Consider the following 27,041-nt stretch of genomic DNA (forward strand, 5'->3'; position numbering starts at 1 on the left):
AGCTAACATGGTCTTTTCAGGCACCTTTATGCAGGCTCTAGAATTCTATGACTATGACCAAACTGTTTCATCAGCATCTCACATGTGTTCATAAAGATAAACACAGTTCTGGTTCATACAAGGTGGGGACAGCACGGAAGACACTGATAGCAGCTACTGTTAAACATCACTGTTTAAGACCAGTGTGGAGATTTTTCCAAAATGCAGATGCCTCCATCATATACTCAGATGTGAATTATGCTGGCCTAGAATAAGACAAACATCCTCACTAATTTAGAGGTAGACACACATTTAAACAACCATATCTGAAAAACACTCTTAGAGGATAAAAAAACGTATCTGTTCCTATCTGTTCCTATCTTTTTTTCATCCTTTTATCAATCACGGACGCTGACACTTCTACACAAAGGATGCTCCACTCTGACACAGAGACTGTACAGGCTCACTTCTAGCGCTAGTATTGTCTCCCCAGTAAGAGCTCATGGAGTCATTCAGGCCTGAGTCACCTTCCCTAGTCTACTTACAAGAGCGGCCCCCTCCCCCTTTTCAAATAGGTTATCACTATGTGCCAGGCTGGCCTACACTCAGCCTCCTGCTTCAGCATTCTGAGTACTGGAATTCTAAGCATGTCACTACACCTGCTTTTTCACCCCTTCTTCACTGAACTTATTATGCTAAGGATTTCATCTTTATGGAGGCCATAAAGCTTTGACTACAGATGACCATCATTGGCTTAAGTCTTAGCCAGTCCACACTACAAATGACTGCCACAGGTTATAATGAGAAACTTAGAACTAATCAATTAAGGCCAGGCATGGTAGTGTATGCCTTTAATCTCAGCACTTGGAAGACAGTGATGGGCAGATCTCTGAATTCAAGACTAGCCTGTCTACAACACAGCAGAGCTATACAGAGGAGCCTGTCTCAAAAACCAAAAACAGTAACAACAACAAAAAGATCATATTACATGCAAAAAACAATGATGTGTACATATAATATTATACATAATACATACATATCAAAATGTCACTAAAAATGTTTAAAACCTAATCATTACTTCTGGAAAAAAATTTTGCACCATATATACCCTAAAGGATGGCACTGTTAATGGTACCTTTAAGTAAAAGAGCATCAGGTTTTAAGAAAATGCAAAGGTTGGGTTTGTTGTCAGGTTTCGACAGTCTCCTGAAGTAGTATATTAATTGTAAGGTTAAACTTTTAAACACTTATTTACTATGTGTATGAGGGTATATATGAGTGGGTATATATGCATGTGCCATAGCATGTGGTGGCAGGCACAGGACAATTTTTAGGAGCTGGTTCCCTCCTTCCAACATGTGGGTTCTGGATGAACTCAGGTTATCAGGCAAGAGCCTTCACCCACTAAGCCCTCTCTGTCCACTTTGTTTGCAGTGCTAGAAGCTGAACTTAAGGCCTCAATCATAAGAAGGCAAGCACTAAGCAATACCCACCCTCGTACAGTAAATACTTTAAATAGATGGTAACAGAAATTAAAGATCGAAATTACAATTCTGGGAATAATCTTTAAAGCATATACAAAGGTATAACCAGAGAAAAACAGGAATAAAAATGGAATACTAAAAAGTAGTTACTCTAGGGCTGGAGAGATAGCTCAGAGGTTAAGAGAACTGTCTGCTCTTCCAGAGGTCCTGAGTTAAATTTCCCAGAAACCACATGGTGGCTCAAAACCATCTAAAATGAAATCTGGTAACCTCATCTGGTGCCCTCTTCTGGTGAGTAGGCACACATGCAGGCAGAACACTGTATACATAATAAATAAATACATCTTTAAAAAAAAAAGTATTTAATCTAAATAAAACAAAACAAAAAACTAGGAAAGGAATAAGCAAAAAATAAACCAGAAAAATACCAGCCCTATATCCAATCAATGAACCACCTATAAGAAACAAGCTATTTCAATTAAAAGGAAAGATTGCCAGGCAAGGGCAACACTAAGCTATTGTCTGTTAAGTAGAACCTCTTCTCTTTTCTTTCTGAGATGGCATCTTACTGTGGGCCATGTGGGCCTCAGACTTACTACGGACAGCAGGCTACAAGTGCCCAAATCATACAGAACGGGATCCTAGTGGGAACCTAGCCATGCCTATCTCAAAGCCAGCTGAGAACTGCTGCCCAGTCTAGGTTCAACTAAACACTCATGTCCTGTAATTCTGGATCACAAGAGGAATAGAAGGTTATATTTTAAAGCTCAGGAAAGATGACAAAGCAAAGGACTAACAATAAGAATATTTATGTTAACAACAGAGTACTTCTCTATACAAAGTCACAAAAATCACCCTCGTAGTCAATACAAAAAACAACCTCCCACCTCCCTGCACTTAACAGAAATCCAAAGTAGTTGAAAACATCAATTTTCAGCTTTTTAATTTGCTTCATTTTTTTTAAAGATTTGTTTATTATTTATACAACATTCTGCCTGCACACAAGATCTTACTATAGATGGTTATGAGCCACCATGTGGTTGCTGGGAATTGAACTCAGGACCTTTGGAAGAACAGTGAGTGTTCTTAACCCCTGAGCCATCTCTCCAGCCCAATTTTCAGCTTTTTAAAAGAAAGTAAACATTTAAAAACTAAAAAGTGGAGCTGGAGAAATGGCTCAGAGGTTAAGAACACTGGCTGCTCTTCCAAAGGTCCTGAGTTCAATTCCCAGCAACCACATGGTGGCTCACAACCATCTACAATGAGATCTGGTGCCTCTTCTGACTAGCAGGAATACATGCAAGGCAGAATACTGTATACATAATAAATAAATCTTAAAAAAAAAAAAACCCAAAAAAAACCCAAAAAAACAGCTAGAAAGTAAAAACCTAAGCCAGGGTAGGTTCACCTCCCATGCTCTGCTACTTATGAACTATTTATCTAGTTCAGCTTGACCAAAATATTTAATCAGAGTAGATTTTATCATTTACAAAGTACTTGTTTGTATTTTTTTTTTGAGACAAGTTCTAGTTATGTGAACAAGAACTTACGATATAGCCCAACTGTGCCTTGAACTTGCAATGATCCTCCTACTGCTGTTCCTGGACGCTGGGAATACAGCTGTGCACCAGTACACTGAGCTACCATCAAGACTTTTAAGGCACACAGTGTTGTCTATAAAGTAGCTGACAGAGCCCATAGACCTCCCCATTCCCACCTTTGGGACATCTGCATTGGTAATATTTCTAGAGACATAAAATGTCAGTGTGCCACCTGTGTTTTAGGTTTGCATTCATCCTAGTAAGCAGAACAGCACTATGCTCTATGGTGGCAGGCAGGAACCAAATGATTTTTTAAAAAGGCAAAAAGGCGTAGCTAAGGAGGTGTCTGTGAATGCGCGTGAACAGCTGGGTACACACATACCCCACTTTTAACTGGCCTGTTACCGAACCAGAGAGAGGTCCTTCTAAGCAAAATTTCAAAAGGAGGCGCTCACCTCTAACCCTAGTCCTGGAAGGCAGAGGCAGGATCTCTGAGCTGGAAGCCACCATGGTCTAGTGAGCTTCAGGACAGCCACGGCTATGCTGAGACCCAAACCACCCCTAACACCACCAACAACAAAATAGCCCAGGATCTCTCTTTCAGTACAAGACCGCTGAAGGAAAAGCCTGCGACGTTGAACCTGCAGGTATATTTTCAACACAGTGAGAGATGCACTTTCCCACTTGTTTAGAGAACTCAATAAATAAAGCCACCAAACTGGCAATTTTATGTAGTTTGTTTTTTTATGATTCCTGCTCACTTTCCATTTTTACCACAGAATTTTGTCCTAACATGATTTTATGCTTGAGACTGTCTTTGCCGCAAAGAGAGGCCTAAACGTACTGTCCAGGCTGGGGAGAAGGCTCAGTGAGTCAAGCGCTGCCAAGTTCAGATGTGCAGCCCTCACAGCCAGCTCAGTCACAGTCACGTGTGACCCAGGTGCTGAGGGAGGTGGAAAGGGAAGCTCAGCAGCCAGTCAACTGTCAGCTCCAGGGGCAGTGGGAACCTCACGTCAGAAAAACTCTACATGCACATACATGCATATACTACCATCACAAACACACAAACACACACACACACACACACACACACACTCTCTCTCTCTCTCACACACTTGTATTTTCTTCAACTGTACAACTTAAAATGTTTGTTTTCATTAATTATGACACTTAGTAAACATTTTTATTGAAAAGTCATCAGTTTCTGTCAACATGAACAAACTCCAGTCAACTAAGAGGGAACTCCAAGCAAAATGCATTAGTCTCTGAGAGGGTGTGTACATGACTAGATGTGGGATACTTTATTAGCAACTGCTTACATTTGAAGAGCAAAAAAGTGGTATTGAGAAACAGAGCCTGGCTTGGAGCAATGGATCAGCAGTGAACACCATTGTTTTCCTCATTCAGACCCAAATTCAGTTCCCAGCACCCGCATCAAGAAGGCCACCATCTCAGTCCAGCCAGGGACAACACCTTTTCTGGCCTAGATGAGGAGTTGTTGTTCTTGGAATGCTGTTCTCCAGACAGGACTCAGCAGCTGTGATGATGTCAACACAAGCCTGGGCCTGTCAGCATTCTGTTATGGAGGAAGGGAGCTCCCAAGCCCACACCCTTCCCTGGGGATTTTGTAGGTAGTTAACACCTGCCTGCATGTGTGTGCCTGTGCTTCTTTTACAGTGGTGTGGCCACTGGTCAGGGTCCCAACTCCTGTAAATAACCCCTTACCCTCGTTCATGTAAGCAACCCTAGCTAAATTTAGTGGGCCACTGCCCTGCAAGAGGCATAAAAGTAGAAGGAAGACTGGTTACAAAGAGGAAGGCAATTGGTGAGAGCAGGAGAGAGATGACAGAGAAACGGGTGAATGTGCTCAAAATATAGTATATACGTGTGTGGTGGCTGCTCTTGGTAACCAACCTGACTACAGCTGGAATTAACTCCAAGCAGCTGGGTACCCATGGGAAGGACTTTTCTTAATTAGATCATTCTGAGCGGGAAGACCCACTTTTAATCCAGATCTTCTGGGGTGAGAAGATCCACCCATGAGCTGGGCCACCCCTTCTGATGGTAGCCTAGATAAAAATGCGGAAGCAGGAAACCTGCTCTCTGCCTGCTTGTTCTCACTCGCTGGAGAGTCCATTCCTTTCTGGCATTGCAATGGATATATATATATATATATATATATATATATATATATATATTTTTTTTTTTGGCATCCCAGTACTGAAGACCAGCTGAGACATCCAGCCTCATAGAGTGAACAACTTTTATTCTTAATCTTTCCATTGTTGGAGTAGCTGGATCACAGCCTGTAAGCCATTCTAATAAACCATTCACACACACACACACACACACACACACACACACACACACACACACACAGTGTTCTTCTAGAGAACCCTTACTAATATAACATGTATGAAATTATTAGAAAAATAAAAATAAATGTGGCTTTAATATATTTTAACAAATGAACGGGGAGGACAAGCCCCTAGGGAGAACAGAGGGCCAGCCTGTCAGTACACCTGGCTCAGGGCACCAGCAGCACTCTGGGGCTGCCAGGGCCTGCGCTGGGCCGGGTCAGTGCTACAGCACCCACCAGCCCTTCACAGTGACAAGAGGAAGCCTGCATCACCTTCACAGTCCTGAAATCTAGCAGACATTACTTCACCAGAAGACACAGAAGCTGCCCCACGGCTACAGGGCCAAGAAACAACACTACCATACCACTGTCCTCCAAAAAGCAAAAAGAAGCTAGAATGACGTCAAAAGGAAACCAACAAGCCCCGTACTCTCCTAACATGTCAGTGTCTTGGGCACAGAGGTTACCTGTAATCAGGTACTTGAACCAGAGGCTGGAAGGCTGCAGAGGTGGACCTGAGCTACATAAATAAGCTCTGGCCAGCTTACAGTGCATAGGAAACCCTGCCTAAAACAAACTAGGTAAACTGAAAACTAAATAACTGGAGCGTGACCCAGTAAGGGCTGGAAAACTCCAATTAGCCGAAGACAGTTCCTATAAAGGACAGGCAGTACTGGGCAAGCAGTGCCATGGCAGTGCGGACCACACACACAACAGAACCCTCCCGATGCTGGTTTTCAGGGTGAAGGGACCAGGTCTAGAAGAGAATGCCTTTGCTATTAGGAGTGAGGTAAAGGCAACAGCTGATTCCCAAAAGGCTCACCACGGAAAGGAAGATTAACACATGCACTGTATTTTGTTTGTATTCGCATATTATATTGAAGGCAGAGCCAACTGGAAGAATGTTAACAATGGAGATTCAGTCCAGAAAGTCACTATATTTGTGTGAGAGTAAAACTTAAAACTAAAAAGTTTAATTTTAAAATAACTCATATGAAACAGATTAGGATTTTTGCTTTCTCTAGCTTGTTCAGAGAAGTAAAATTCCATCTCAGTAGGTCTATCAAAAGTATGTACAGATAGCAAAGGCCTACTATGGCTGGGAACTCAGCTATGGGTAAAAATAAAAATGCATCAGACTTAGAATTTTACAAAAGGAGCCAGTAAACTATTGCCAGCAAGCCAAAAGAGTTGTATCCTCAACTTTTGTAAATAAACTTGTATTGGGAAACTTCTATGTTTAGGCGTTTATCCAGGCACTTTCCCCATTTCATGGCAGATCTGAGAAGCTACAAAAGCAGCCATAAGTTAACAACACCTATACTACCTGACCACTTATGCTACCTGACCCATCATAGAACTTCCCAAAGACTGGTCTAGTAACGCTGCAAAAACAATTAAGTCATTTGGGGGAAGGGGGAAGAATACAAATTTTGTTAAATTTTATCTGTTTTTGAGACACTCTATTATGGAAGTCTGGTTGTCCTAGAACTCCCTAGGTTGACCAGGCTGGCCTCACCTGCCTCTGTGTGGGATTAAAGACATGCACCATCATACCTGGCACACAGGCATGTGTGCATGTATGTGTTTGAATGTGAGAGTGCTGGGGATGAAACCAGGACCTTGCACATGATGGGCAAGTGTTCTACCACTGAGCTATGACCCCAGCCCAAATACTAACCTTAAAGAGACACCTCTAAAAAGCATGTGGGTCAGTCCTTCCATGTAGCCTCAGGCAAGAGAGGTCAAATTTGAATGTGTGCTCTGCAATAATGTGGAGGTGCTCAGCAAACACACTAAAGTCGCTGGAGCACTAAGTCCTTGGGAGCCATCTTATGAGTAATCGTTTCGTAATTGACACCCTATTCTACAGAATGGCTTTATGAGTAACTGACACACTGCCCTACAGCACAGCTCACAGGTGAGCTTGAGTCCCGAGACTTCTCTAATTTATTCTTTTTTTGTATTCTACGCACAGGTTAAGTCTGGTGGTCAGAGGATAACTTGTGGAAGCTGGTTCTCTCCTTTTCTACCAAATGGATCCTGGGGATCAGTTCAGGTGGCCAGACTCACTAGCCTTTACCTGATTCATCTCACCAAACCACGTTTTTGGTTTCTGAGACAAAGTCTTGGTCTAGAATTTGCTGTTGTGTAGCCTAGAGTGGTCTTGAACTCAACACTCCCAGCGCTAGCCTACCAAGTGTTGGGACCACAAGTATGTATCAGCACACCCTATAAGGCACAATAGATTTGGCATCCTTGCATATAACTAAATGGGGGAGGGCATACATATTGAGTACATACACACTCTTTGGTCATTATTTCCTAAATAACAGAGCCCGGCAACAATCTATCAGCTATTACAAGAAAAGTAAAGATGATTCAAAGTATGCATAAGTTACAGGCAAAGATGCCATTTGGTAAAGAGACTTCCTCATATGCTAACTAAGCAGTATTGGGTTTCTGGAGCCAACCTCCCTTGGGATACTGACTGAGGACTGTGTGAAGAAAAAATGAGTTACCGAGATCACACTTTCTAACTGACAGCTTGACAGAGAAACATGTAGCTACCAAACAGGATGCACAGGGTGTGGCTGCCAGTGCTTTCCCTCAGTGAAAGGCACTTCCCTTACAGTCTTACCAATCCAATCACTTTGGTTACTAATCCTTTTTCCCATGGGTAGTTCAAATAAAAAATGTGAACAAACCCAGGTCCAAATTATCATCAACTCCCAGAAAGCCAATGTTAAAAAAAATGAATTATTCCTGCCAAAACAAAGGACATATGTTAAACGTGCAGTCTACCCGAAAGCGTGGCTGTGAGGGTGAAGGCCCAGCTCAGCGTTAACACTTGGCAACAGTTTACGGGTGCTCACCTGCTTCCTTCCTCTTCCTTCTCTCAAGTGCACATGCTAGAAGGGGTTTGGGAAGCCTCAAGTGGAATGAACTTGAACATGGTAATTCATCTGCTTCTGTGTATGTTTAAACTTTCACCCTAAAATAATGTTTTGTAAATCAACAGGTCATATTGAAAAACTAAAAATATGCTATCTTAATGGGTTAGACAAAATCTAACACTTATTCCTAGTTTCCAAAAACCTCTCAACGAACTTCAGGACCCTGATACAGGGCATCCGTGAGAGAATGATAAACACCAAAATTCAAACTGTCTCCTCTTCCAAATATGCTGTGAGGAGAAGAACACAGAACAACCTGATACGGGAACATAGCTGAAAACCACACCTCTGAAGAAGGACCATCGTCTATAATATATAATGAATCCTCAAAGCTTAATGAGAAAATCCAGCAAAAGATAGGAACAGGCAAAGTCAGCTTACACATAGGCCAAAAAAAGTACAGGAACTTGATGCAGTCAAGGGAGTAAGAGGCATGGCCTAACAGCTTAAGAAGCCCAAGTGCTCTCTTCCTACACACACTTAAGGAGCCTGCAAATGCCTGCATGATTAAAGCTGAACATCAAACCACGAGGCGGTGGCACATGCCTGTAATCCTGGAAGGCAGAGGATCTCTGAGTTAGAGGCCAGCCTGCTCTACAAAGTTGAGTCCAGGACAGCCAAGGCTATCCAACATAGAGAAAAGCTGAATTACAAGCAGCTCCAGCCCTTACCACAGAAGCTTCCCAAGTGCAGGGAGCGAAGGAGCTAAGGCACCTACCAGCCAGGGTGCATTTGGAGGGTGTACCTAAGGTGACCCCACTTAGCAACTGTCCACTTCTACAGTCTCCTACACTCCACAGGTCTTTACACCTCTAAGGCCAGACTCACAAAGGTGTCTCACCTACTCTTGTACCCAAGATGTTGAATTAGATTTATTCTCAGACACAAGGCAAAAAGCAAAGCAACCCTAAGTCAATTTTAGGGACTCCTGACTCTTATCTGGTAGCTGATGGCAAAAATGATTTACCAAAGAATGAGGAAAATATTCTTACTACAAAATACAAGAGAGATTATTAAGACACAACAGTTCAGCTGGGTATGGTAGTATATGCCTTTAGTCCCAGCACTTAGGAGGCAGAGGCAGGTGGATCTCTGGGTTCAAAGCCAGCCTTGTCTACAAAGCGAGTCCAGGACAGCAAATGCTACATAGAGAAACCCTGACTCAAAAAACCAAAAACAAACAATAACAACAAAAATCCCAAAACAAAACAAAACTGTTCTCAGTAAGCAGATATAAATTGACTGCTTTGAAGAGACAAAAGGACCAAAAGGAATGAGAAACCAAACGTAGCAGACTTCAGAACTTTTCTTAGAAAGGCCTCCTTATTTGTCCTTCATTGGTAAGGACAAAAAAAATTACTTCTCTGGTTGGTATTTGCAGGGGGGAAGGGGAATTCAACTACAATCCTAGGCATAAACCTAGCGATTTCCTCTTTTATCTTATCTTTTATCAACATGAGGCATTGCTAGAAAACCACTATAACTGATTTTCTACAGGCATGCAGCACTACTGTTTTTAATCTTTGTTTATTTATGTGGATGTGTGTGGGCCTATGTGAATTTATGTGTACCAAATGCATAGTACAAGAGTTCCTGGAGGCCAGATGATGTTGGAGGTAGAACTGGAGTTGCAGGTAGCTGTGAGCCAGCACGTGGCTGCTGAAAACTGAACCTGGGTCTCTGGGTTCAGCAAGCACTCTTAACACTCGGCCACCTCTCCAGTTCCTAATAAAACTAGCCAAAGTGCTCTTTTCAGGTATATCTCTCATAGTAACTCCCAAATACTCCTTTTCAAGGGCATCTTCTAGAATGAGTCCCCATGTTTTTACCTTTTGCCACACCTGCCCTTCTGTGACCCTTCATCAGGATTATTCAAAAGCAAGCGCCCCAGGGAGAAGATGCATCTGGCCTCTATGTAAGCTCACTTGCACATTAGCAAGTATGTACACTCACATATGGAATTTAAGTAATAAAGAGAAATATTTAAGAAAGACAGCCAAAAGACGTGGAGTCTGAAAGGATACTCAGCTCTTCTACACATCACTTCTGCCCCCTGCTTTAGCACTCCCCACAAGCCTCCAAAAGTCAGGTGGAAGGATTCTGAAACCTGACCAACAGAAAACCCGAGAAATGGCACGCTGCACACCCAGCTGCCAAAGCTCAGTGCTTGGTCACTGCTAAAACAAGAGTAAACAAACACTAAGCCAGAGTCCCTAGCTCCACAGAATCCCTATATAAACTAAATCGAGGGCAGTACTCCAGATTAACTTTCAAAAGAGTTTCAGGCATGGCATCCAACAAAATGTCTATGTAGCTATTAAAGGCTGTGAACTAGGCAATTTAAAAGACAAAACCTATCACAGTATCTAGTTTACATATCTGGGTGTTTTGCCTGCACGTGTGTCTGTACACTACCATGTCTGGTGGCCATGGAGGCCTAAAGGGTTTAGAATCCCTGGAATCTGGAGTTACAGCTGGTTATGAGGCACCAAGTGAGTGCTGGGAATTGAGCCTGGGTCCTCTAGAAGGCCGGGATGCCTTAACCTCTGAGCCATCTCTCCAGCCCCAAATACACAGCTTTTTTTTTTTTTTTTAAAGGCCTAACTAAAGTTCCATCCAAACTTAGGGAGTTCTGTGAGGTTGGATGGACCTCATCAGCATCAGAGGACCACCGCACAGCAGAAACAGCTGGCTGTCTCCGAGATCCTGTCAATCTCCAAACGTAACCACTCTTCAAGTAAAATCTGCAGTGTTATTCTAATGACGTTACACTTCACTCCAACTCCCATAGTGAATTTCTACGCACATTAACAACCTTTACTGTGTCTGTAAGTACTCCTAGCTCGTCCACTCCGGAAACTCCAGCAACTGCGAGCTGTACCTTTGAAAAACTGACCACAAAATACTGAAGCATTTCTCTAAAAATCTGTAACTTAGGGATTAATTCCATTATTAAAGATAATCATAAAGGTTTTTACTCTGAAATCTGCTGAGACATCTATTCAGAGTCACTTATTTGCCTTCACAGTACAGAAAAATTTTAAACAAAAATAAAAATTCCATTATTTTTCTAAAATTAATGTTAATACTTTCTAATAATGTCAGTATTTACTTTTGTGGACTCTTCATATATGATACAATATATACATTTTTCAGTCATTATGACTGAAGGAATTCTTTTTCTCCAAAGATACCAGCTCTTTCTCCTACTCTATAACTTGTCTACAGACTTTGGCCCTTAAAACCAGTTATAAGACCTTGTAATATGCTCTTCAAGATCTGGCTCCTGTGTCCTCTCTGTCTCCATGGGTGCAGAGCAATTAATTACCCTCCCTTTTAACAAGGCCTAGGCCATGTGTCTAGAAAAGATTCTGGGGCTTGACCACAAACCACTTTCTCCCTATCAAAAGGCCACCCAGTTGGGTTAGGGAGGACTTTGGACATTCTGGTGGCTGCCCTCCATAAAAAAAAATTCATGCTCACAAGCTGCTAAATTCAGTTGTAAGGGTAGTCCAGTTCCATAGTCCCCCAGGCTTCCACTATCCATTTTTCTAGGACAGCAGTTCTGAACCTGTGGGTCACGACCCCTTTGGGGTTGAACAACCCTTTCACAAGAGTCACCTAGGACCATCAGAAAACACAGGTACTTATATTACATTTCAGAACAGGAGCAAAACTACAGTTATGAAGTAGCGGTGAAAATGTTATGGTTGGGGTCACAGCAGGACCAACTGTATTAAAGGGCCGCAGCACTGGAAAGGCTGAGGACCACGGGGCTAGGATGTGGACAGCCTCTTTACCTCCTCACCAGCCATCATGCTGTCACATGCACACTGAGTCAGTTTCTCTCCTCAGTCTTTCTCCCTTCACAAGAGATTAAAGTGGTCAGATACTCTGTTCCAGACACTCTGGGTAAAGGTATCAACCTGGTAAACTTTAGCAACTGAGAAACACCAACAATTACTCTAAGAATGTCTTCAACCAAATTACAGCTAATAAACTATTTGTGCCTTCACATACATGTTTTATCCTAAACTGAACAGAAAACTAAACCTTGAAGGTAAACTGCAAGCATTCACCAACATTTCTAAGTAGACTCCGTGATGTCACCACCACTATTCCTCTTCTGCTTCTGATACCACCTTTGCTCATGACTCACAGCAATACTGTTCTGAGTGTCACACACCCTAATTCATGTTAAGTTACAAAGTAAATGACATAACATTCGGGATTTTATACCCATCCCAATGACAAGACAGAGGCATGACAGAGCTAGGTGAGCTATCCTAGTTGATCCAAAGTGCCCTTGTCAAAACTGCAACAGGCAGTCTTGCCTTGTTGCCTTTCTGATAGCACTCTTTGGAGAGGCATTCAAAGCTTGTGGGTGGCACATGCCAGTAAACCCAGAGCTCCAGGAGGCAGAGGCAGGTGGATCACTTTGAATTCCAGGCCAGGATAGCCAACGCTACACAGAGAAACCCTGCCTTGGAAAACTAACCAATCAACCAACCAAACAAACAAAAAAACAAAGAGAAAGAGAGACCCATATAAACCACTAGAGGGCTCAAATTGTGACCATTTTACCTTGCAGACCCAGCAGACCCCTAGCTTACAGTTGAATTCTTCCTTCCACACTGTGCTCCCCAACAGCCAAGGAGAAACTGCACCACACCTTCTTCAGGGGTGCATAGCGCCTAACAAATAAAAAGATGTTTCTGCCACAGCCAGCCACAAAGATTTACACTTTAAAGAACAAGAAGCCCCTCCCTCAAAATAGCAATCGCAATCAGGCCCACATCTGCAACCCCAACCTTGCAAGAGACCCAACTGAAGTCAACAGTATCCGAAGCTCACTACTAGGCCAATAAGTGACCTAAGGGGAAATTAAACACAGAAAGTGCCTTCCACCTTGTGAACTACCTCCCGCCCCCCCTTTAAGAAGAGGACCCATGACCCCAAGCAGATTTAGAAGCAGCTTCAAAACTACTCTCTAGAGAAGCCTTCTGAGCTGGTTAGTGTTCGGTCAGTTTGACAAGAGTCATCTGAGAGGTGGGAGCCTCCTTATAGGGAGGTAGGCATTTTCTCAATGACAGAGGTGGGAGGGCCCAGCCTACTGCTGGTCGTGTCTTCTCTGGGTGCTTTAAGAAGGCCGGCTGAGCAAGCCATCTGGAGCAAGCCAGTGAGCAGCACCCCTCCATGGTCTCTTCAGCTCTTTCCTGCACAGACTGCCTCGATGATGATGATAAGGAAGTCTACCGGAAGTAAACCTGCCTCAAGTTGCTTTTGGTCATGCAGCTTCCCCACAGCAACAGTAACCCTGACTAAGACACTTTCTCAACAGTACACCTCCCTTTGCTCCGGTAAGGAAAACCGCGGCAGACAATGCTAAGGATTACCTGTGCCTGCTGGAGTACCTAGACAGGCATTAAATCACACTCCCCAGTCCCGGCAGGCTCTCCTCTAACTTGTACTATGGTAATCTGCTCAGCGTTGCATATTTCTTGCTCGCCTCAAGTCTCCCATGATCTGCCCTCAATCCATTTTGTGCTCTCTTTATTCCTAAAATGCATCTCGAAATCTACTGATTTAATTTTTCATCAGTCACTGTATCTGAAACACTGGCATGAGTACAAATCTTTTCTAGGTAAGTGCCTTTTACAACTGCTTCCCATACAAACTTAGCTAACTCATCTCAGTCTTTTCCAACCGAGCCCACATCGTTTGCTGAAGCTTAAGTAAAACACATTCCAAACGAAAGAGATCTTTCTAAGTAATTCATTCCCTTCACCACACAGAAACAATGTCCAAAAGTCGAGCGGTTTGTTTTTTAAAGTACAAATGAGTCAACTCTTTAAAAACTTGAGTACCTCAACGGAAACCTGGCAGTTCTAGCCTTTAAGTATGCGAACCAGGATCGAACATTTTCCAGTTTTTTGTTTGTTTGTTTTTAAATCTGCTCTCTGAACCTAGTCACTGCAGCCTGCCAGGGCCACACCTTCTAAGCCCCCCCCCCCCCAAATTCACAGATGAAACGTGAGTGGAGGTGGTGGGGACCTAACCGGGCTCGGAGCTCCAGCGAAACCCAGGTACGGGACCGGCACACACTCGGGCTAGGGAACCCCAAGAGGGCGGGCCGGCGCCGCGCAGCCCCCCGAACGCTGCGGAAACACCTCCCGGCGCCCGCCGCCTCCTTCCTCGGGGCGAGGGTGCGGAAGACGCTCAGGAAAAACACACCCATGTCCCCTCTCCGGCCTCCGCCCCGCGGCCTCCGCTTCCCCAACAGCCGCCCCGCGGCCCGAGGCTGCGGGCGGCTGCCGAAGTCGGGCCACGCGGGCGTCCCCGGCGCGGCGGGGTCCCGAGTCCGCCCGCTCGCCCGCCGCCCGCCGGGGCCGGCCGGGCCGCCCGCCACTCACGTCCGTCCGCGTCCTCCGGCAGGTCCTCCTGGAGCAGCGAGAGGTCTGCGCCGGGGGAGAGAAGAAAGGCCGGGTCAGCGTCCCGGGCCGGCGCCGCGCCCCCGCCGCCCGCCGCCCGCCCGGCGGCGCCTCCCCGCGCCCGCCTCTCCCGGGCGCTGCCGAGCGCGGGGAGCCGCCGCCGCCGCCGCCGCCGCCGCCTCCGCCGCCGCCCGGGGAACTGGGGCCACGTACCCGCCATCTTGTGCTCGCCCCCGCCTCCTCGTCTCCCGGGCTCCCGCTCCGCGAGCCGCGCGAGCCGGGAGCCGGTGGACGCGCGCGGGCCGGCGGGGGCGCGCGCGGGGCGGGCCGAGGCCCGGGCCTGAGGCGGCGGCGGCGGCGGCAGCGGCGGCGGCGGCGGCTGCCCTCCGCCCGCCCCGCGCGCCGCCCGTCGCCCGCCGCCCGCCTCCCGCGCCCGGCCGGCCCGGCCCCGAGGCGCGCTCCCACCCGCGGCTAGAGGCGCCCTGGCGCCGAGCGTGCGGAGCGCGGCGCGAGCAGCCCGCCGGGGACCTGCGGCGTGTGCCCGAGCCCGGCGGGCGGGGTCGCCGCGGCCCGCCGCTCTTGTTGGGTCACCGGCCTCGCCCACCGCCGCCGGCCGCCGCCCGCTCCGCCGCGCGCCGCCCGCCGCCCGCGCCCCTCCCCGACCTGCTCGTGCGTCGCCGGCGGTCCGCGGCCGAGGCTCCCGCCTCCGTGCGGAGGAAGCGCCGCCTCCGCCCGCCCGCCCGCGCGCCCAGGCCTCGCGAGTGACTGAACAAAGCCCGGGCCCCGGGCCGGGCGACAGTTGAGTGACAGAAGTTCCGCCGGCGCCGCCGGCCCGCCGGCCCGTTAAAGCCGCGGCACCGGCCTCCGGGCCCGCGCGCCGCCCGCCCGAGCCGCCCGTGAGCGGCCGCGGGCGCGCGGGCCGGGCCGAGGACCCGAGGCCGTGACCGCGGGGACGCTCGGCCGGGGTACCTGCCCCCTCCGCCTCCCGGGGGAATGGCAGACGAGCGGGGCTCGGGCGCGGGGCTTGCTACCTAGGGGATCTGGTGGCGGGGGCCTGCGATCGGCGTTGCCTGGGTTTTGGTACACCGGCGGCGCTTTTCTCAAGTCTGTCGTGGATCTCACTGTTCCCCTTTGTTTGCAGAGTTGAGTGGTTCTCCGAGGTTCCCGAGTACAAAGTAGGGCAAGTCCTGGTTTCCAGACTCCGGCTCGTGGTCTCAGGTCTAGATCCTAGATCCAACCCCTGCGAGGTCTCCAAAACGGCCTTCCCCTGAAGCCGGACAACAGAACACCGACTTTCGTACTTGATGCCAGGTTGCGAATCTGATATGAAAAAGGAGAAATTTAAATGTTCAGCTTGTTCCTTTCTGCGATTTAGCCTGCAACTAGAGACAACAAATTTGCATTTTAAAACACTGAGGATCAGACCCTGTAATCAGATCCTCAGGAATGCACAACTGTGCTTGGGAAAAGTTACTCCAACATCTCTCCCTTTTGGATATTAACAGATAAAACACAGATTGAATAGCATGACTTGAAATTACAAAAGATTGAAAAAAAAAAAACAACAACAACAACCAACTAATTTTGCAAGAACAGAATAATTAAAACTAAAGACCAAACTCCCACATCCAGTTTTTTCCTTGCAGAATTTACTTTTGTGAATTCAAATGACAGCTAGCAACCCGCATATCAGAACCAGAAATCCCGGGTGTTTTTCCAGCACCGAGTTTTAGGACAGAGCCTCTCGATCACTGCTCTGAAAGTCTCTAAGTAACTAAGCTTACCATAAAGACCCAGAAAGAGCTCCGGCTCTCCAGCGCTGGATTGCAAACTAGTTTTGGAGATTGATTTTAGGATGTCATGCTTGCAGGCAAACACATCACCATGTTTCCTGAGGCCTTGTTTTATTTCTTTAAAAGAAAAGGCAAGGGGGGGGTGGTGGTGAGAAAAGGACTCTGGCTAGGCTAGAACCTGCTCTGTGGATCATTCTGGCTTCAAACTCAAAGACTGGTCTGGGAGTGTCTCAGTACTTGGGATTTAAGGTGTCTACCACCATGCCTGGCGCTTCCTTAAAATAGTTTTATTAGTGTTTATTTATTATTCAAATTGGTAGGTTTCATTATGATGTTTTCACATATATTAAATACTTTGCTCATATCCACTTAACTATTTTTATCAGAAAATGAAAAATGCATGATGAAAATGCTTTTTAAAACACTCTGTTAGGTTTTGTTTCCATTGGCTTTTGAATTTGGAACCAGGTTGCCATGTTGTCCGATACCAAAGCCATTCCCACGAAATGGAATTGCTATTCCTCCTCTACATGTTTTCAATCGTGTGAAGGCAAATATTTGAAATTCTCATCCTTCAAACATTCTTGCTTAATCCACTCAATGACACTCCTTGAGTCTGTTAAATCTCGAAGTCAATGGGGCTTCCCCAGTGGGAACTCTTAGCCTTTTCTTAGGTTTTCTTAGTTTAGTTTTGTTTCCCAAAGCCACATGATCTCTTTTTTATTTGCCTCAACTGAAGGTGTGTTTTGTCATACCAAAAAGAAAGAGTGTTGCTGAAAGTTCTTCCAGGACAGACTTAAGCAATGTCTACCGACTCTTCACGTCCAAGGTCAAAAGGAGGCAGTCAAAGTTCACTCTGAGGAATCCCTGAGTTTATTGGGCTTCCTTACAGAGCTGAGGACCTTCTTACCGGGCGGGGTGTGGGTGCTCCTCTCTGATGGTCACGCCTGAAAAGACTTTACCCTGCAGGGATGAGTTTCCCCATAGCTGCTTAGATGGGCCTCTCCCTCCCCTGGTCTTCCCTGGCCTAAAAATTCTAGGTCCTCCCTCAGACCATGTGTAATTAAGGCCAGTTGTGTACACAGGTGAGGGTCTCATCACCCTCCTCACCCCTTAATGAAGGAATGTAAACAGCCAACGAGCCCATCTGGGTTTGGGGGGGAAGGGTGGTTGGCAAAGGGCCACAGCTGACCTCCACAAGATGGCAATTGCTTGGCTCTGAGGACAGTTACAACAGGGAGCCAGAAAGGAAAGGACAAAGAGTGTCAGAAATTCATCAAGAAAATTAACATTGTTGCTTAATCCATTCAATGCTGTTTACACATTCTGGTTTCTCTGGAGGAATTAAATGTTTGCAACAGATGTGTGAGATGCCATGGCTCAGAGGGGATAACTACAGAATTCTTCAGTGGAACATCTTTGGGCCTGCTCCCTTGCAGAAAATGCAGAAAGCTCTAGAGCATTCCTGAGTGGATAGGAAGCAGGGTGGTGAGAGTGTCCCCTGGGAGTACAGGTCAGTAGTGGAATGCTCGCCTACCGTGCCCGGGGTTCTGGGTTCTACCCTCAGTACTGCAACAAGTAAAGACAGGGCCGTGAGGCAGCAGAAGAGAGACAAAGACGAAAACTGTAGAACTGTGGTCTGCCCAGAATTAGCTCTGCTGACTCTCAGGATGTTCTTTCTCCGATACAGGAGTGGGGTTATCAGAAAGTGTGGGCACACAGTTCCCCTGTCCTGAGCTAAGCGCTTGCAGCTCCCTCCTTCCTCTACTTCCTGGTGTGCCAGTGTGTGAGCAAGGTTTCATCGCTGCAGCTTCACTATTTTTTTTTTTTTTTTTTTTTTTTGCCCATGTGTTTGTGCACATACAGATGAGCTTTAGTCTTTTTACGTTTAGTGTGCCTGTGTGTGTGTACACAAGCTATGGCATGCATACGGAAGTCAGAGGACAGTTTGCAGGAGTCATTTCTTTCCAGGAACACCTCGGGAGTTCCTAGGGCTGAATTCAGGTTATCAAACCTGGCAGCAAGTGCCTTTACCTCCTGTGCCACTTTGATGGTCTCAATGAACGGGCTTTGTCTACTTTTGGTTTTGGTATGGTCCAAACAAGAATTTCTTGAATCAGCTTTATGAATATTGTAGCCTCTAGTCAGTTTTTAAAGAATGAAAGGAAACCTTTTTCCCCCCAGTAGTAAAGACTTGATCAGTTACTCTTTTCTGTTGGAAGAAATTCCCATGCAGAATCTTCTGAGAGGAATTACCTTTCATGGCTCAGAAGACTCAGTGGTCCTACTATATGAAGAGCTCCTAATTCTGAGACCATTCTATGAAGATGAAGCTGTGATCTCCTACACACTCAAGAGCCATAGAACCTAGCCATTGAACAAACATCACAGTGGATGGAGGTCCCGCCTGAAAAAGAAAAAAAAAAAATCCCAGATGAGCCATAGACAGGAGGAGTCACTTAAAATGCTCCAGATCACTTTAAAACCTCTCAGAGGTCTCTTCTCACATGGACAAGTAATTACATGTGTGTCCATCTAGCCTCAGATCCACTGAAAGGGCACACCATACCATTCACCCTGAGTTATGAGCAGAGCATTTTGTGATGGAGATGAACTTTGAGTAGTTCCTTAGGTGACAGGACTCTACCTGTGGGGCTGAGAAGCAGTGAATGCAGGGAGGCCATTACAAGGTCTGTTGGGGAGTTTGGATTCCATCCTGTGGATGGTATGGCTATGTCAGTCCAGGGGTCTCCTGCTTAATTTGAACCAGAAATTATCAATATGCAAGCAATGCCAACCAAGCCGAACATTCCTGGAGTGGAAGCGTGTTACACCATGTTCATAGTCTGGTCGATGTTCCCAGACTGGTTCAGTGTGGCTGTTATATACACTGCAGGAAAACTTGCCTTGTCTTTGCTCTCAGCATTGAGGTCTGCACTTAGTGCTTATGTGCCCTTAGGTTTATCTGTACAGAAAGATGGCAGATGGCATGGGTGAAGAGGAAGTTTCTGGTTTCTTTGAGGACTCAGTTGAGTCATGTGATGTTTTTCTAGAAGCTGCCTTACGAGAGGGCTTGTGGTATTTCGTTGGAGGCTGGCTTGTGAGAAGGCGCGCAGTGTTTTGTTATGAGCTGTCTCATGCAAGGGGCATGGCTTTGGTCAGCTGAGAGTTCTTAGGCGAGGAGACATTGCTTTGTGGATCCACATTGCTGCACTGATTTTCAGGCTTCCACACTTGACTTCGCAGAGAAATGTTCCAGAGAATTTCTTGGGGCAATCCAACTGAGTCTGTGGCTTTCGCTGACTTGTCCGGATCTCCTGAATCATGCTGATTTGTGATGCTGCTTGGTGTTGGCCTTTGGACTGGACTACTGGTATCCGGACAATGAAGAGTGGACTCATCCCAAGGAACTACTTCTGAAAAGGTCTTCAGCCCCCTTTACCTAATAACCTCCTTTCTTCCCTACATCTGGTCTGGGGGTAGAAGGGAGGTAGAAGCATTTAAGAACCCTAAATAAAGTAGGTTTGGTGAAAAATCTAAGCCTGCACACATGACTCATTGTCACCCAAGGAATGTCATATCGTATCCATTGAGTGGTCTGCACACATGGAGACTGAGGAAGTTATCTGTGACTGTGTCCTGTGAAGACAACCCCTGTCAGGGAGGGGGTGGGAGGGGCTCCAGACCTTGAAGCAGCACAAAAGTGGAAGCCATTTTTCGTACACCTACTTTTCATTTTACAAAATACTAATGAGAAAAGCTTGCACGTCCCATTTCTCTGTTGGGTTCATTGTCAATTATATTCCTGTGGTGGTTTGATAGGAATGGCCCCCATAGACTCATGTGTTTGAAAGCTTGGCCCATAGGGAGTAGCATTATTAAGCGCGTGTCATTGTTGGAGTAGCTGTGGCTTTGCTTCGGGAAGTGTGTCATGAGGGGGCGGGCTTTGAGGTCTCAGAAGCTAAGGCCTGGCCAGTGTGCCACTGTCACTTCCTTCCTGCTGCCTGCGGATATAGAATCTGAGGTACCTCTCTAGCACCACGTCTGCCTGCGTGCCACCATGCCTCCTGCCTTGACAGTAGTGGACTTAATATCTGAAGCTGTAAGCGAGCCCCAGTTAAATATTTTCCTTTATAAGAGTTGCCATGGTCAGGTTGGGCAGTGGTGGTGCATACCTTTAATCCCAGCACTGGGGAGACAGAGGTAGGCAGAGTTCATGGCCAGCTTGGGCTACAGAGAAAGTTCCAGGACAGCCAGGACTACACCAAGAAATCTTATCTTAAAAAAAAAAAAAAAAAAAAAAAAAAAAAAGGTTGTCATGGCCATGGTGTCTCTTCACAGAAATAAAACCCTAAGAAAACACCACTGCATTTTATTTATTTTATTTTTTAATGTATATGAGTATTCTATCTGCATTTACACCTGCAAGAAGAGGAAATCAGTTCACATTATAGATGATTGTGAGCCACCATGTGGTTGCTGGGAATTGAACTCATGACCTTTAGAAGAACAGACAGTGCTCTTAACCACTGACTGAGTCATTTCTCCAGCCCCCATTTTTTTTTTTTTTTTTTCAATTCCTGCTTATATCAGAACTTTTTCAGGATTGTAGGATTCTGACTGTCCATGGTTTGGATGTTCCCTGAAACTTGGTGTGTTGGGAGACTTGGTTTGGGGGCGGTGATGCGTGAAGATGGTGGGACTTTAGAGGGCAGGGCCTAGTGGGAAGGTCTTAGATCTACCCGTGACTGCCTCATGGGGTGCCCGTGACTGCCTCATGGGGTGCCCGTGACTGCCTCATGGGGTGCCCGTGACTGCCTCATGGGGTGCCCGTGACTGCCTCATGGGGTGCCCGTGACTGCCTCATGGGGTGCCCGTGACTGCCTCATGGGGTGCCCGTGACTGCCTCATGGGGTGCTGAAGGCATCTGCCCCGGGACCCCTGAACACAGGTGCTCCTTCTCCGGTGACTTGTGGTGTGACTGAGCCTGACCCCTGAGTCACCCTTGGATTTTTGCCGGGAGAGCTCTCCCTGCCACAAGTACTGTCCCTCCAGTCGCCCTGCAGGAGGAACCCCACAGAGCAGATCAGGCTCAGGGCTGATCTGGCAGCTCTTCTGTTTTGTTTTCCGAGATGGTCTCTCTGTGTAGCCCTGGCTGCCCTGGAACTGTGTAGACCAGGCTAGCCTTGACTCTGCCTCTCTAGTGCTAGGACCACCACCGCCCAGCTAGACTTTTCGAGCTGTGAGCTAAACAGACTTCTCTTTATAAGGTCTGGCTACCTCAGTGACAAATACTGACTAATGTGATAAACCTGCCATAAAGTTAGCAGAACACAAAGAGAAGACAGTGTGCCCTTACCACCTGGAAGCTGCTAGCACCCGTCCTTCCTAAAGCATACCGAAGCTGTCTCACAGCAGCCACCTATCTACTCTCCCGGCTACAGTGTTAAGCTTGTCCACAGCTCCATCGCAGGGATCTGGTTTTTATGAGGCCATGTCAGAACTCCAGGGGGAGTTCCGGATGAGGAAGAGAATAAACCCATCAACACGTCTGGTTGGCATATATATTGCCATGTAAGGCAGAGAGCAAGGCTCTATCATAAGGAAGCCAGGTGTGGTGGTACATGCCTGTCATTCCAGTGCCTGAGAAGCTGAGGCAAGACAAGAGTTCAGGATCAGCCTCAGCTACACAGTGAGTCTGAGGCCACCCTGGCTACTCAAGATTCTGTCTCCAAACCAACAGCAGCAGCCACCACCACCACCCCAACAACAACAAAACAAACCCCAAACAATACACCGCCCCCCCAGGAAACTTGACCGAAGTGAGACAGGAGTGAGGTAATTTTTAGCAGGTCCAGGAACAAACAGGTTGGGGTGATTCTCAGTGAGGAAAAGCTTGGACAGGCGACCTTTTAGGGGAGCCTAGAAGCCATACGTGCATCTCAGACACTGGGAGTAGTGGGAAAGAGAGGAGTTCGGAAAAGATAAAGGGAACCAGGAGGGCATTTTGTCTGCGAGTGGAGTGTCCTTCCTGGCACAGTCCACTCTTTAGCATGTTCTGCAGTCCTATGAATCACCATCATTACACAGGAAGTAACAAAAGGAATATATCTCTTGGCTTTACAAGGGATTACACTTCAATAAGGAGGGTCAAATCCTTTCTGTTATGGAACATGTAGCTACCAGTGAAAGCAGAGAGAAGCCTTGGCCAAGGTGTCTGCAACGATCTAACAGTTGTTCTCAGCTAAGCAAACCTGGACATAGAGGAGTTACTGTGTTCCAGCTGGGCAATGTAGGGTAGCCTGTCTTCATCTGCCCATGCAGAACTGGCTGTCCTTGGAGAGATACCGACACAAAAGAGATATTGAATAGGACCTGTGTCCACACAGCTACTTTTTGATCAATTCTGTCACAAAAGATATTGAATAGGACCTGTGTCCACACAGCTACTTTTTGATCAATTCTGTCCGGACAAGTTGTCCTCTGCAAAGTTCTTGCTCCTCGGGGGAATTTAATTGATTGCAAGTCTTTCATGGGGCCTGTTTTGACTCCAGGGTTCTAGAGTTCTCTTTGTGGACCTGGCTTTGGAATTTCCACCATGAGGGGCCACTTCAGGTCTGAGTAGCTTCCTTCTGGCTTGTCAGATAACCAAGGCCTGCTGGGAAAACGGCAGATGTGAACAATTCTGAGAGAGGCCAGAGGACTGGGGGATGCAGAATGCCTTGTTAAAACTGGAGCCACGGCTCAGCAGTTAAGAGCACTGGCTGGTCTTCCTCCGATAGCAGCTCCCACATCCCTGCCTTCCACGTGGCAGCTCGCAGCTGTACTCCGTGGGATCCGACGCCCTCTTGTGATGTGCAGGTGCACATGCAGATAAAACATCCACGCCCACATCAAACCCATAAACAAATAAACACAGCGGAATGATGGCTTTTGTTTTGTTTGAGGCAAGGTCCCATGTAACACAGACTGTCCTGGAACTTCCTAGGTAGCTCAGGACAACTTCTAATCCTCCTGTCTAGAATTAAGGGCACCTGCCACTCAAGGGTTAGCGACCTAAAACAAGGAACTTCAAAGGAGCTGAGGAACCCCAGACTCGGCATACTGATGGAACACCTGCCCGACAAGCAAGCCGAGTCAATGAGAACACACCTGCTGCTGCCGGGCCTTGAAACTGCAAAGCACAACAGACAAAACTTCCCTCTCCCACGGGAGCCCAAAGCCTACAGTCCCTGTTCACAGTCTCCACTTCCCCGAGAGGCTACTGCTCTCCATTGTTCTGATTAAAGGATCATTCTGCCTCCGTCCAGGGCGGAGGATCAATCCGGGTCAAACAGTCACCATGCCAGGGTTTATGCAGGGCTGGGGGTCAAACCCAGGGCCTGAGGCAATTCTATCAGTTGAGCCACAGGACAGCCCACAGCGTTGTTGACTAAAACACATGGTTACAATCAGAAGGCCGGGTAAATTGAGATCACCCCCCAAAGCTGTCATTTCTATACAGCAACAAATGAAGGCATCCCAGAGGCTTGGAGTACACGGGGCCACACAAAGAGAGCATGGCGCCGGTGTGTGAAGCCCCGGCCTCAGTTTCCTAGTTGGAGGAGTCTGCAGAAGGGTTGCCAGCCCCTAATTCTAGCTTTACTTCTGGCTGAGCTCCTGCCCACACAGCGATGGGATTCTCTACTTGGAGAAGGGGGGGGCTTCCTCCCCAGAAAGCTCCTTCCCTCTCCCAGGCTCTGGCATTCTGAGTTTTGGAAGCAGAAACAAACGACTGCGTGCAGGGAGAAAAAAAATGCACGTAGGGTAACGTGAAGTGTTGGAAGGAAGCGAGCTGAAGCCCGGGTAGTAGAAGGGGCGGGTTAACCCTTTCCTCTCCTCGTTCCAGTCCTGGACGCTGTTTCCTGCTTGCAGAGGTGGGTGTCACTTGAGGGCGGGACTGCCCAGGGACTTGGAAGCGCCTCCTCGGGACCACAGCCAACAGCATAAACTGTACGAATGGCTTCTTTATGACGCGACGGGTGGTGTGTCCGGGACTCCTGGGGCAAGTGGCGCCCGACCGCGCTGATCGCCGGGGGGGCACAGTGTGCCCGCAAGTCCGGCGTCGCGTGGCCGCCGCCGCCGCCGCCGCGGACCGGGACGGCCGGGCGGAGCCGAAGCCGGGCGCCCAGGCTCGGCTAGACGCGTCGGGAGGAGCCGGCCGGCTGCACGTGACCGACCGCGGAGGCCGCGGCCCAGAAATAGCCCGGGGGCCGCGGTCCCGCCCCGCGGCCGGCGAGAGCGCTGGGGAGGCGGCCGGACCCAGGCTGGGCGCGGTGCGGCCCGGACGATGCTGCTGAGCCCCGGCCCGGCCCGGCCCAGAGCACATGATGGCGATACGGGAGCTCAAAGTGTGCCTCCTCGGGGTGAGTCCTGGCTCCGGGGACGGGCGCCCCGGCTCCCGCGCGCCTTTGTCCCCGCGCGCTCCCTCCCGCGCCCCGCGCTGGCAGCCCGGGTCCCAGCCGCCCCGGAGCGCCTCCGCTGGCCCCGTCTGCGGCGGCCGCCTCGGGGAACCTCGGGGCTCTCCAGGCTGCGGGCAGGGCACGGCGGGGCGGGGTGGGGTTGGGGGGCTCCTGGGGACCAGACCACAACGGGTCCCGCAGCAACTCGGGGTCCCCCCACCCCCGAGGAATGTTTAAGTTGCTCCGCGGAGGCGCTGGGTTTCCTCTGCCCTCCGCGGGGGTGGGGGTGGGGGTGGGTGGGAGTCCAGGGTGGCAATTGCTTTATTCGCTGAGAAAACAAACCTTCCAAACCGGGGTGGGAGAACCGGGGGTGTGGGGAGGGGAGGGGTGTGTGTATGGTGGGAGGTTGGGCCCGACTAAAGAGCAAACTATGTATGAACTATGTACGAACTATGTGTCCAGCAGTGGATGAAAAGAAGCAGGATGAGAACCGCCCCCCCCATCACTCTTCCCCTTCCAAAATGAGTCTTTCTCGATACGAGCAGTCAGAAACAAAGAAGGCAACAGCGTCCAAACCCGTGAGACTCACGGACCAGACTGACAGGGCTGTCACTTGAAAAGTCCCCCCCCCAGGGGATTCAGCGTTTGGGGTCGTTTCCTGGGGGCTGCCCACATGAGATCCCGAAAGTCTTCCCCAATGAGAGCTGGCGTCGAGCCAGGTTCTCTGTAGCCTTTGGCATCCGTGCCTGGTGTGCCGCCCTTGCAGTTGGCCAACCTGGCCCTCCGAGGAAATAATTCTCTAAGAGTAGGTCGGCATTCATTCTTCTCAAAGAAATGCTAATGTGTCTGGCAAGATGGGCGTGGAAGTGTAGACAGGCAATGACTGCGGGTCAGGACGGAGTGTACCGAGGGCTTGTGCCTTCATCCGGGCTCTGTCGCGTCCTTCCTTTGGTGGAAGGAGGTGTTGGGAACTGGCCCCCACACACTGTCCTCGCCACTTAACACCAGTTGCTGTGATTTGTGGAGAATCCCAGGGAAGCTGACAAAGGTCCTTTCTTTTTCTTCTGTGTCCGGCAAGGCCTCGCCAGGGATCCTCACCTGCGGAGGCCGGGTAGGACGCTGCCACTGGCTTTCTCTTTTGAACTTTCGATGTGACAGGAGCAAGCTTCGTGTCTGTCAGGCTGTCCAGTATAGTCTAGACCTAAATTCTAAGAACCCCGTGGGGAAAAGGAAACGATGAAATAAACAACACTGTTGGCTCTTGGAGGTGGGTTACACTTCCTTTGCAATCTTCCCATGAGCACAGGCCTGGTCCTGTGACATCACCTTTAATTTTCAGTTTCAAGTGCTCCAGACAGGAGGCCTGGCATGTCTTCTGCCCTGGGGTCTAGAAGGGCTGAAAGAGTGATTTAATTATAGAATGGACTTACCATGCCCTTCTCTTTGAAGCAGAGAGCCATACCAGATGGCCCCTTAAGGTCTATGTGTGATGCCCTTTCCTGCTGATCTGTGATGCTAGAGAGGCCAGTGTGAAGTGAGACAACTAGAGGAACCCTCTTCTTTCCCCCTCCGTCTCCACAAATGAAGCAGTCTCTACAGGCTTCCCGGAGGAGGCATCTTATTTTGATTGCCATCTCTTTGTGATGGCCCTACTGGTAGGAATTTGAACTGGGGGGGGGGGGACAGGGGCTACTGTAACAGAGAAAGAAGAAACTTCTGGAAGTTTTGAAACTTTATTCCTATCATGCCACATCAGTGGCCCCCTGTGTTTGAAGGCAGCTACTGGCTTGGCTGGTCCTTGTCTGGTCCAGAGTGACATCGTGACAGGCTGCATCTTTTGCTGCTTATCTGGATAGGCTGTCTGTGTGTATGAGATGGCCTTCGAAGGAGGTTGATGGCCCTGGTGTACCGTCTTGGATTTAAGAGAGGAGAGAGGGAGGCAATGATGATCCCTGTGGGCCTTTTAGAATCTTAGCAGGAAGTGTAGGCCCCTCTGTTGTTACTGTGAGGGTTGTCTGTCCTGGGTGACATAGGGCATGCAGTTTACCCTCCGGTA

General features: G+C 48.1%; 2 protein-coding genes and 1 long non-coding RNA gene across 6 annotated transcripts in view; 2 read left to right on the top strand and 1 right to left on the bottom strand.

The window, feature by feature from the left end:
- Positions 1 to 15,482, bottom strand: part of Ppp4r1 (protein phosphatase 4 regulatory subunit 1) — a 52,942-nt gene extending 37,460 nt beyond the window's left edge. The window contains exons 1-2 of one of the 4 annotated variants that reach the window (XM_021653545.2): positions 15,415 to 15,482; positions 14,734 to 14,778 (exon numbers count right to left, since the gene is read on the bottom strand). Coding sequence is in view for 2 of the 4 variants with exons in the window: in XM_021653543.2 (XP_021509218.1) it covers positions 14,734 to 14,778; positions 14,965 to 14,971 (52 nt within the window). In the remaining 2 variants the exon portion in view is untranslated. The other 3 variants (XM_060368252.1, XM_021653543.2, XM_021653544.2) reach the window with 3 other exon arrangements.
- Positions 14,350 to 20,084, top strand: LOC132648051 (uncharacterized). Its single transcript, XR_009586413.1, has 2 exons — positions 14,350 to 14,406; positions 15,893 to 20,084. It is a non-coding gene; the product is annotated as an uncharacterized LOC132648051 (long non-coding RNA).
- A 4,677-nt stretch (positions 20,085 to 24,761) lies between these two features.
- Positions 24,762 to 27,041, top strand: part of Rab31 (RAB31, member RAS oncogene family) — a 109,945-nt gene continuing 107,665 nt past the window's right edge. Inside the window, exon 1 of the mRNA XM_021653540.2 lies at positions 24,762 to 24,949. Within this exon, the coding sequence (XP_021509215.1) occupies positions 24,911 to 24,949 (39 nt within the window). The 5' untranslated portion in view covers positions 24,762 to 24,910. The remainder of the gene's footprint in view (positions 24,950 to 27,041) is intronic.

Source organism: Meriones unguiculatus, chromosome 15, assembly GCF_030254825.1.
Source record: "Meriones unguiculatus strain TT.TT164.6M chromosome 15, Bangor_MerUng_6.1, whole genome shotgun sequence".
Classification (NCBI taxonomy): domain Eukaryota; kingdom Metazoa; phylum Chordata; class Mammalia; order Rodentia; family Muridae; genus Meriones; species Meriones unguiculatus.